We start from the raw sequence: 11,077 nt of genomic DNA, 5'->3' as shown, positions 1-11,077 counted from the left end.
GACTTAACAGAAAGGTCTATTAATACAGGCCGTTTGCATTTCGGAGGTGCGAGAGTGAGAGCCGACTTGGACATATATCGAAGTTGTCTAAGGAGCCATCAATATTAGTCTGCGGCTGAGGGTGAGGCAACTTCGGCGCATTACTTGTCCCGAGGCAGGCACAATTGCAGCGTCTCGTTAATTCAGGGTCTCCAGATCGAGGGTTGTGGCACTCTAAAGTGCGTGCATGGGCGTCGCGAGGGACCCGATTGGCCGAAGCTTCCTGAACAGGGACCAATTTAGAAGTTGTGCGGGATTACTCACATGCTTCGTAGGGTCGGGGTTTGATTCGCTACACAACCACAACCCACACTCATAATGTGACATTCTGATCGCAAGTTCCATCAATACGGATTAGTTTGACCTTCGCGACGTGTCCATTAACGCATCGAACACGCCCAGGTATCCAACGTCGCCTAGCCACAAGCTTGATTTGGGGCTTTCCCGTGTTGCTGCACTCTGTATCTGTCGTTTTCGCCCCCACATACGTCTTTACCGTCTCCGCTTCGCTTAATTGGCGCCTCCCTAGCCACATCGTGCCGTCGGATAAGTTGCGCGCTGAGCTTCAACAATTCCCTCTCGAGTTTCCTTTCGTGACCACAATCTCGACGCACGCTTTTCGTTTTGCGAATTTGACCCCAAATACAACATGGCTCCAGGTCACTATCGTGCTGTCCCTCCTCCTGCCTCGCTCAACGCGAATCTGATCATACTGGGAGGACCTCCCCCGCAAGCCCCACAAACCCCGCAAAGCCAGTTCCCCACGACTACAACCCCGATTGATATCGAGGCCTGGACTGTGTCAGCCCTTGCTTCTCTCAGTGTGTCGCCCATAGCCCGCGGGACCGGTACCCCGCTGTCTATCTCTCTTGATGAGCCTTCAAAGAAGCCCACGGCGCCCCAGCGTGAGGATGGAGATCGAGTTCTACCGCTGCGGAGGCCACCTTCCGCTAGGGACAGTTTGAAGCGTCGGGAAGAGCTACGTAAGGGCAAGGAGGGTAGCAGGCAAAGGAGGAGGTGGGAGAACGGTAGGAATTCGTTTTCCGCGGGATATGAAGCTTCGCGTTCATCTCCTTGTGATGTGTCGTGGCTAGTGGCACTGACTGGGTCTGGCATATCGGTAGATCATCTCGTCGGCGTTCCCAACGCGCAGCCACCGTTACCGGTAGATTACTTCCCTCGCGCTACTCATCCCGTCAACGATGTCCCTTACCATATCGCGCAATACTGGGACAAGGGCGTGCGCCAGCGCATGGAAGAAAAGACTCTGGCTTTGCAAGCGGCGCGCAAGCGGCAGCAAAGGAAGAACGGTAGCGCAACGGGTCTCTGCCCCGGTGAGGTGTCCAGGGATCTTCGCGAAAGTTTGAAGAGGTTACCAGTTGTGAAGATGTGGATTCGCTCTCTCGAGGATCCCGTGAGGCGATTCGTCATTGAGCAGAGGGGTGGGGAGCCAAACCTGAGCGAGGACGACGATGGAGAGGAGATCCTGTTTGCTGGGAGGAAGTCAATGACGATAGATAAGGAGACCGGCTGGAAGAGAGCGAGGAAGGAAATGCCGAGTGGAAAAGTCGAAGCCGGCATGGTTTACGAGTCGCAGTGCGATGACGAGACGGCAGCACTCAAGTATGTTATTGTTTTCCATTATGACCATCTTTAGGACCCGGCTAATGTTTCCTATCTATAGACGATGGTTGACGCACTCCATCTCAGACTACTACGGGCTCGAGTCAAAGTCTGTAACCGTGGGAAACCCTGGGCGGCGAGTCGTTTACGTTGGGCTCAAACCTCCTTCTAAACGCTCGGGGGCTAGGCGGATTCCGGACCTGCCACGCCCATTATGGGAAGTGTGCTGATCAGCGGCATTATTTCCCTCCCTGGCGTCAAGTGCCTTTCTCTGACATACACAGTGTCTATTTGTATCAAATTCACATTTTCCTTTTCCCCTACCCAGTCCTTTGTCCAGGAGTTGGAGGTTGACACTCTGGAAGGCTCTGGCGTCTTGTGGCGCCAGAGGACAATGGTGTTTCTGGTCTCATAGGTGGGTCTTCTATTATTTTGTTCTGATAGAAAGTCTCAGTTCTTCCCTTGAAGCAACCTTCTCTTTGTCTTGCTGGGGGGGAATGTGTCAAGCACACTTTAGCCTGACATTCATCTCACTCCTTCTAGAAGACCGCATGTAAGACCCGAGAATCAAATGATTTTTTGATCCTGCAGCCAGCGGTTGAGTCCCGAGGTACCTGGCCTCTGATCGGATCTCTCTACTTTGCGTGTTGATGTTAAAACTCCTTCATCCATCACTATATACTCGAACATTTGTATCGTTAAGACGGAATCACATGAAGCGCATCTAATTGATGATGACTTCGTTTCTCGCTGACTTGGTGCTTCCTGCCACATGCAAATTGTCTTGTCAAAAGCGCCAGTGGGGGTCATGTGTCTGCCCTATTTCGAAGCGGCCAATCAGAGCACATCTCAGGGCGTTAGTGTCCGCGGCCGTTCAATGAAACCACATGCCGGGACGCTCCTGCCGACTTTTTCGGAGCCGGCGCAAAAAGTACTTTGGTACACCCGCCGACTGCATCTGTTTAAGCCGCGTCGTGTAAGTGCGCAATTCTTCATGTCTAGAAAACTGAGAACTATTATTTAGTTCGAGATGTTGGATTTCGTGTATTCCGAGAAACATGTATCATGAAACTACAACTTGGGTATTTGTTCTAGCAGTGTTAGCCGTCGTTTCCCAGTCATATACGTCCTCTGCGGTTGACTCTCCTAGCATGTGGTTTGCCAACTTCGAGACCGGCAATACCACATCGATAACCAACTACTTCAATAGACCTTATTGATCCTATTGACCCTCTGGGAATGAATCACTTGGAATAACTGGCCTAACTAGCTTCGTCCCTTCCTCCACGGGGCGCGTCACGCTTCCTTCAGTGACGCGTGGATGAGAGCCCAACTGTTCCTTCCATTCCCTCCAGAACTAGACTGATTCTTGATTTCTTCACATCATTCCATCTCTCCTCTCGCATGCTTCCTCGCCATTCTTCTCATTTTTACAAGTGAGACGAAAAGAAAACATCTCTTCTTCGAACATCTCGTCTCTTCCTCCGTCTTCTGCGCATTCTTCCAACATCTCTTTCAACCCTGCTGCCTTCACTCTCAAACTGTTTGAACTTACCCTCGACCCTTCAAACCGGCATTTTCATTCGACTCTCCGGAACCAACCCATCGATCCTCCATCGGGAGCACGACAGTTGGCTCCTTTCATCAACTTGCGTCGCGCTTCCATCAGAAGTAAACATCGATTCTTAAGCAAAGGATTCAACATCATCTATCTAGCCCTTGAGCTAAGTTTTATTCGACCCATTTCCATCGCGTCGAGCGACTCGCCAGTCAAATCATACTCGAGAGCTCGGCCATTCAGAAAGGCTCGCTGTTAGCCTTCCCTACCTACCCAGGGCAGGAGCAAGCCCCCACATCATCCTTCTTCGCCAGAGCGACTCTCAACTCGCAAAAAGCCGCCTCACCGCGTCGCTTCCAGCCGCTGTTTGACGAAAGCAGCAATTATTCTTTCTTTCCCTATCTACAACTTCAATCTCCGAAGTTCCTTCAAAGCACACACTACCCTACTGCATCCATCTTTTTTTTTTTTTTTTTTTTTACCCCCTCACATCAACATGGCTTCTGATCCATTGGTCACCCACATTCTGGGATATGGCCTGGTCAGGGTTTTCCCCTTCTTGAACCTCCATGGCGGCGCCCAAGTGACCCCATACAACGCTTATCACAAATGCCCCGACGAGATGGCCCACAGTGAGATCTCCATCTACGATGACGCTTATGTTTCCTATCACCAGGGAACCGGCGTAAACGCCCAGAATGACTCTGGAGACGCTGATGACTGTATCAGCCTGGTCTTTACCCAAGCTTTGACTCGCCAGTGCGTCAAATGCGGCATCCGAGACCACGCCCACACCATGCATGAGCTTGCCTGCAGCCATCACCTCTGCCGCTCTTGTCTCATTGTCAGCGTGGGCATGGGTGAAAGCCACTCCATTTGGTCCCCAAAAAGGATATGGGCCGCCAGTCTCGCTCTCTTTGACGTCAATTCGCCTCATTACGCTGCCACCATTAAGGAAAAGGGCGCGGTCATCACCGAGCTCTGGTTCCAGTTCAACTGGGCCTGCTGTGGTACGGTCATCCCTTTTTCAGACTTCCTTGATGAGCATGGTCGCGCTTGTCTCGGCCGAGACTGGTCGAATGCCCTGGTTCGTAGCTGGTCCTACGTCATTCGGCGCATCGAAAACAATGGCAGATACATCGTTGCCAACCCTACGGGCTACCGTAAGGTAGATGCGACACTTGCCGACCACACTCAGTTGCCGATCGGTCATGAGCCTGTGCATGGCTCCTCGAATGCTCCTAGCGACGGTGAGCAGATTTCGATTGGGGGCAAATTTGGAAGCAACCGACCCTCTGGAGGTAACGGCCAAATCATTTCCCCTCTTCTTTCGACTACCTCTCTTGCCTCGGAGACCATTCGACCACTTGCCAAGTTTAACTTGTCGAAGAATGTTCGCAAGATCTTGGCAGATGTGCCTGGCTTTGAGTACATGAGGGATTCCAAATGGGAGAAGTACCAGGCCGAGTCCGAGATCTCCTCGCCGGAGAGTCTCAAGACTATCTCAGATTCGCCGACCATTGCCTCGGAGGACCTGGAGAGTCCCCCTACCTCCTTTGCCGACTGGCAATCTGTGACGATCAAGGGTGTCTATGGTAAGTGTCTTCCAAATCAAGAAAGCAATAGTTGGAAACACATAGGACATGAGTTTGTTGCTAACGGATTGGTAGATCTTGACAATGACGCCCAGAGCTTCTCTAGTGACGTTGTAGAGACTGGAGATGAGATTCAGCACCCGGGACTCCTCGATGGCCATCTTGGCCTTAAGCCCCTTGTCCCCTCGGACAATCTTGATTCTCTCTCTGAAGACAGTGGTGATGATGGAGACTGTGAAGATGATAGTGAGGATGACAGTGAAGACGACAGTGATGATGACCGTGATGATGACCGTGATGATGAGAGCGATGGTGACAGTCACGAGGAGACCGACGATGACGAAGATGATGACTACGATAGCGAGGACGGCGAGTATGACGAGGACGAGGAGACCGAGGAGGATGTTGGCAATAGCCCACAGTCCTCTCCACTCTTCTTTTCGGACGAGGAGGCCCACTAAGCCTGGGCAAAACTCCAAACGGTGATGTATATCGGCCGATACAGAGGCCAACGCGAATTTTTGTGCTGGCTACAGGACCGCAACTTACAAAGTCGATCAATTACCGAACGCAGCTCTTTTGCCAGCTCGGTTTGCTAACTAATCACTCTTGAAACGAGAGGCATCGACTCCGAGGCAGAGGCCCCTGCCATGACGCAAATTTCTTGACGAGCGATACTGGCTACTTCCGACTAGCCCCCAGTTCAAAAGGATGAGGAGTACAAGACACCATCCAAAAGACACAACAGCATTGTGAGACTGGTAGTGCAATGGAATATGACGAGACATGAGATGGAAAGGGGAATATCACTGATATCTATCGAGAAAAAAAAATGAAAACATAAAACAAGAAAAAAAGAAAGAAAAAAAAAAAAACTGGAGAGGAAAGACTTCTTGCTGCCTCATGGTTCACCGAGATTGATAAAAAAACAAGAAAGGGCGAAGTGACATCTACATAAAAGGACCGGACGATAGGATGGCTTTGATGTACCGCCTGCGAAGCGAATAGTGCAGTAGTGGCACCAGAATACAAACTAAGTTTTATGAACTCCCCTCGTAAATGCTTCCATAGAGCAGAGGCCTAGCTCCGAGCCGATCAAATGCATTTGCCTTTGAGAAGTAAGTCTACTTTGGCCAGATCTTCAGCATGATGGAACAGTCAGGTGAGCACAGGGTTCAGAAGGATTGAAGGAGTTAGGGCGAAAGGTAAATAGGTAGAAACAATCATTGATCCTAGGCATCGATAACCATCATGATGGATTCTAGGGAGCAGCCTTCTTCCCATTGTCCGGTCCGGCCAATTCAGAACAGAAGGGCGTATCTATTGATGCCATGTACTTCTCCATAGATAGAGGCTATTACCATAGCGACTGACGATGGACATGATGGCAATTGGGAATATCATTAACAAACGAGTTGAGGGCAATTGGCTTCACAATTGCCATTGTCCAGATCGCGTCATCAGATGGGTTGAGGTCAAAGTCGAAGATGCTAATCGCTGAGGTTATGTAATCCTCGGCAACCGGGCCTAAGTTTGGGCCGGACCGCCAAGTTTGAATTGTCTTGACGCGGTAACGGCGCACTAATAATGCAGCAGCACACACACAAGATGGCGGATCCCACCTAACAACATAGGCGCTGTCATCTCGACCTACGACAAGCTTCAAAGCGCACACCAGATGGTCCGTCGCTCCGGTAATGGCTCTCCCATTGCCTGTTGGCCTTACTCCTCCAGAGGTCGCATTCCTCTGCGAGATGGAGCTGGTCACTGTCATACCTCGCCAGCGACTAGATAGCATAGATTTACTCGGGGTACGTCCTCCAAGATGCCTTCAAAATTGCCCCTCAGTAACCCCGCCACGACGCGAACGACGCGTCGCAAACTCTTCAGTCAGGTCGGACGCTCACGTATTTACTTCACCCAATTCTAGGGAGCTACACCCGAGCTACGGCCTCCGCGACGAAGCGACATACCCCTCTGGCTCGCTCTTCTCCTCAAAAAGCAGCGGCGCGCAAACATCGTTCCCCCACCATGGCTCCATCCAGACTCCCTCACCGAGATCATCCACCACGAGACCAAGATCGACCCCGAAGCCTTCTCCCCGCCTCCGCCACCCCCAGTCCGAGCCGGCGGTCGCGGAACCACGAAGAGGGTAGACCCCGAAACCACAGACCCCGCCAAGGAGCCAATACTATCCCCTCCCTTCCTCCCGTCGTGCACCGCCGACGCGCCTCCGTCCGCGCTTCCGTACCACTGGCTCGAGCTCTCCGAGATACTCCTCGCTCACGCGGCGGACGACATAACGGCCGCCACCGAAGTGCGCACGTTATTGCGCGACTTGAGGGAGGTGCGGGCGGCTAAGATGCGCGCCAGTACGGGGCAGCTTGAGAGCGGGGTCGCGGGCGTGATGAGTCTCAGAGGCGTCGGCGCGATGGAGCTGGCTGAGAACAGAGGGTTCGTACTTAGCGTTATGGACGGGGTAAGGAAGCTCGGGGCGAGTGCTGAGGCGAGTAGGAGGGAGGAGGAGGAGGCGGGTGGCGGGGCTGGGGAGGAAGAGAGTGATGAGGATATGGAGTTATGATGGGAATTGGCGCTGGGCTTTTGTTGGGCATATGGCATATATCATGGATTTAGGGTATTTAAAAGCATCGAGAATTCGTATATGAGGATTAATCACGATGAATGTGTCCGTGGGATGCTATCGTGCGCTTGACAATCTTTCCTTCAACACACAGACGCCCGCACCACGTCCTCCGTCCTCCGAGGATGGACCGTGGCCCAAGACGACAGACCTTGATGTGTGAAGGTTTATGACGTTGGATCTATCGTATGTTGCGTCTTGTTGCGTGAGTTTCAGTATTTCTCTTTGGCAAAAATGGCGCCCAGGCCACTACGAAGGTGACGGCATCAGCTGCATTGATCCCCCATCCTCACAGATTGTCGAATGGTTAGACTTGTGTCTACCAACTTCAGAAGGGAAAATCGCATGAGAAAAGAGTCTCTCGCCCTTCGCCTCGTGACGCAATTCCAAGCCGGACTATACGCCTGCGCCAACGTCGACTATTACACCATGATCTCCATCGGGGTCCTTTCTTACTGCCTGCAACCTGCTCAGGACAACTTCGCAATTGGACCGACCATTGATCAATCGTCGCCAAGTGAGGCTTCAATATGCCGACAGCGCCACGAGCGCCCCAGACCGCACCCCACCACCACCACGGCCCAGCGTCCCCTGCACGCCCCAATCTGAAACGCTCAGGGCCTGGAAAATAAGCTTCCCCATTCTGCCCCTGACATTCAGCACTGAACCCAAGCTTTTTTCTTCAATGCATCGTCTTCGTAGCCTTACTTCGTACGACATTCCGACCGGAAACTTGACCATCCGGCCACGAGGTCCCCGTAACTAAGCCGTTTTTCTTCTCTCTTGCCAAGGTTCGACTTCTTTTCCCCTTCCTTTCTTTTTTCCTTCGGAAGGCCGGATGATCGCTCTTCCATTCCCCCCCCTACCTTTCTTTTTCATGCCCAACTCTCTCACCCTGCCAATACTCCCAAGTCTTGCTTTTGTTTCCATCTCTGATTAGTTCCTGTAAGTTCGGGGAGAAGGAGAACGTCAACTGGGGGAGGTTGGTATATTGTCGAGAAATAGCGGAAAAGAGAGAAGGAAAGGGGATGGAGGATGCCAAAGTTTTCGTCACAAATCAAGGCGCGCAGTTATCTATAGAAAGAAAATATGACATGAAAAAGATTACTCCTTTTGCCCAATTCCATTCATTCTCTCATCCCCCGACCGAGAAATAGGCTATGAACACTAGTCCTGGAAGGGCACGCGGATTCCCAAAATAAAAGTTCGCTCTCTGAAAGAATCCAAAACAAGGAAAAATGGTTGCTCTCTCTCTAATCCGCCATTCAAATCCTCCCCCAGACTCCAAAAGACCCTTCCCCAAGTAATCCCGCCGCCAATCCCTATCGTAACCGCTGTGGAGACAATTAGAGGGGTGTGGAAGCGTGAGGCGCGAGACAGTCCAGGACCGGCGCTCCGCTAGGAAGCATCCAAGTACTTGACTGCTGCTCCTCACACTTTCCCCATAGTAGCTAAGAAGAGATCAACGGCGCCATCGCCAGAGACGATTTACTCCTTGAAGACGCCACTGCCGAAGCCGAGGCTGTTGAGAGTGCCGGCGGAAAGGACTGTAAAGAAGTGTGTTAGTGATCTGTTGCGATCTACTATGCTGCAGTGGATCATTGCGGGATAAACTTACGGCCAGTGGGCTGAACGAAGCTGGTGATCTGGGTGGTGATGACCTGGTCGATGCCAAGGGAGAATTGGCTGAAGGGGGAGATGAAGCCGCCGAGGGTACCGAAGTCAACGAAGGGGACGACACCACCAGCGAAGTTGACACCGTTGATGAGACCAGCGTTGCCGAGCCAGCTGAGGAGGAGAGCGCTCTGCAGGCCGAGAATGTGGTTGAGCTGGAGGAACTGGTTGCCGGCACCGAAGGCGAAGAGGTCAGAGAAGGGGTCGAAGGCAAGACCCTGGTTGATGATGAGCGACGAGAAGATGTCGTTGCGGAAGCCGTTGAAGGCGGCGAGGTAGGCGATGTTCAAGTTGTTGAAGGCGAAGTTGTTGGCGCCAAGGACATCGAAGCCAGAGCCGAACTGGACACCAGTGGCGAACTGGTTGAATCCACCGAGGGAGAAACCGCGCTTCTCCTCAGCCTCCTTGGGGGCGGGGGCGGCCGCAGCGAGGGTGGCAAGAGCGCCGACGAAGATGCTGGTGAACTTCATTTTGATGGAGAGAGAGTGGGGGAGGGTGTTTTGGATTAAAAGTTATAAAAACAAATGAGCACAGCTCTGGATGTTCAACGAAAGTTTATAAGAAAGGAGCGAGAGCGAACAGCGAGCACAGCTATTGATGATGTTTGTTAGCAAGGCTGATCCCGAAGCTGATGGTAGTAGTACCCGAGGGGTAGTAGTAGGGATTGGGGGTAGGGGTAGGAGTAGTGGTGTTGGTGGTGAGAGTAGCTTACCTCTGAAGAGAATGAAAAGAAAGAATGAAGATTGGACTGGAGTTGTTGGCTTGAGAATGGGATGAGGAACAAAAGAAAAATAGTTGAAGGACGAGACGAGTTGCATCTTATATAACAATCGAGACGCAAAGGTCGACGCATGATAAAGTTCTAAGCATTACCAAGTAAGCGATGCCAAGCTTTGGGTAAGGGGGTGTCGGCCGGAAGTCCAGGCGATGCCAGATCCCGAGTGTGTCAGATATCAGGCGTCCCTTAGACGGAAGTAGATAGTTAAAACAGGGTAGGGCAGGGGTGGGAAAGACAGGGTGACGGGAAAGCAACCGAGTGACATTGGGGCGGAACACGCCAGGACGCCACGGTGGGGGGCGTGCGTGCGTGCGCTCTCTGCAAAGGCTGCATATGGATAAACAGCGAGCCTCGAGTCCTTGCGAGATTAAACCGCGTAGATCCTCATCGGTGTGGCGAGATGGGGAAGCCAAGAGGCGGTGGTCTAGGCCAAGAGATCCTACGTTCTGAGTCCTACGGTTGCGATCGTGAGTCCACTACGAAGTAACCTCTAAGTTGGCATTTCGGAGTGTTTCCATTGGCTCTGGGACCGCAGCAAAATGTCCGATGCCAGGATCATCAGCCTTCTTCGTTCTGAACAGCTTGGAGAGAAGGACTTGAGACGTCAGGCTCGGAAGTGCGTGTCACCGAAACGAGGGTCAGCGGACAAGAGGTTACCGCAGGATCGTGGGGAGAAGCCAACAGGGCCCTGAGGATTCAATGTGACTTGGCATTTAAGCTTCCGGTCTAATATGGAGAGAGCACGAGCGAGGGACAGTGGACAAGGGACTTGGGAGAGCTCATCAGGGTACCCGCTCTCATGCCGGCTGTGGGTGGCATTCTCAGGTACCGGTGGCGATAAAAGTCAATTTCAAGCGTCCGACCCTACAGCTTGATCGACGGCATGGGCAGAAAAGTCGTTTCGCGCAATGTTTCGACAGTACAAAGCGAGATGGTTGGAGAGAGCCTCACCAAGACTTTGGTCGCAAAGCCAGCAACCAGATGACAGCTTGTCGTCCGATGCCTATTTGGGACTAGGCTTTGTTCATTGTAGCAGCAGCGCAGCGGCAGGCCCACTGACAATACCCCCTTACCCCTTCGGCAGAGGCCCATGTAGAGGTACCGGTGCGGGCCTGAAGCACCACCAGGGCTTGGCCTGTGGCTTTCTTGTTTAGCGGGCCCGGGTGTAG

At 52.3% G+C, this 11,077-nt stretch overlaps 3 protein-coding genes and 1 pseudogene across 3 annotated transcripts; 3 read left to right on the top strand and 1 right to left on the bottom strand.

Moving 5' to 3' along the window:
- Positions 1-688: 688 nt before the first annotated feature.
- SAPIO_CDS7524 lies at positions 689-1,696 on the top strand (annotated as a pseudogene; the record flags this gene model as incomplete).
- Positions 1,697-3,716: 2,020 nt separating this feature from the next.
- SAPIO_CDS7523 (uncharacterized protein) lies at positions 3,717-5,276 on the top strand (the record flags this gene model as incomplete). The annotated part of the gene is made up of 2 exons (XM_016789371.1): positions 3,717-4,815; positions 4,891-5,276. The coding sequence occupies 2 exons, from the start codon at positions 3,717-3,719 to the stop codon at positions 5,274-5,276; spliced, it is 1,485 nt and encodes a 494-aa protein (XP_016641198.1).
- A 1,236-nt stretch (positions 5,277-6,512) lies between these two features.
- Positions 6,513-7,396, top strand: SAPIO_CDS7522 (DNA replication complex GINS protein PSF2; the record flags this gene model as incomplete). Its single annotated transcript, XM_016789370.1, has 2 exons — positions 6,513-6,626; positions 6,746-7,396. 2 exons carry the CDS (start codon positions 6,513-6,515, stop codon positions 7,394-7,396), a joined length of 765 nt encoding a protein of 254 aa, XP_016641197.1.
- Positions 7,397-8,944: 1,548 nt separating this feature from the next.
- Positions 8,945-9,600, bottom strand: SAPIO_CDS7521 (uncharacterized protein; the record flags this gene model as incomplete). The annotated part of the gene is made up of 2 exons (XM_016789369.1): positions 8,945-9,003; positions 9,075-9,600. 2 exons carry the CDS (start codon positions 9,598-9,600, stop codon positions 8,945-8,947), a joined length of 585 nt encoding a protein of 194 aa, XP_016641196.1.
- Positions 9,601-11,077: the final 1,477 nt, after the last annotated feature.

Source organism: Scedosporium apiospermum (assembly GCF_000732125.1).
Source record: "Scedosporium apiospermum strain IHEM 14462 chromosome Unknown SEQ_SAPIO_0110, whole genome shotgun sequence".
Lineage (NCBI taxonomy): Eukaryota > Fungi > Ascomycota > Sordariomycetes > Microascales > Microascaceae > Scedosporium > Scedosporium apiospermum.
This window is presented reverse-complemented; position numbering and strand designations above follow the sequence as displayed.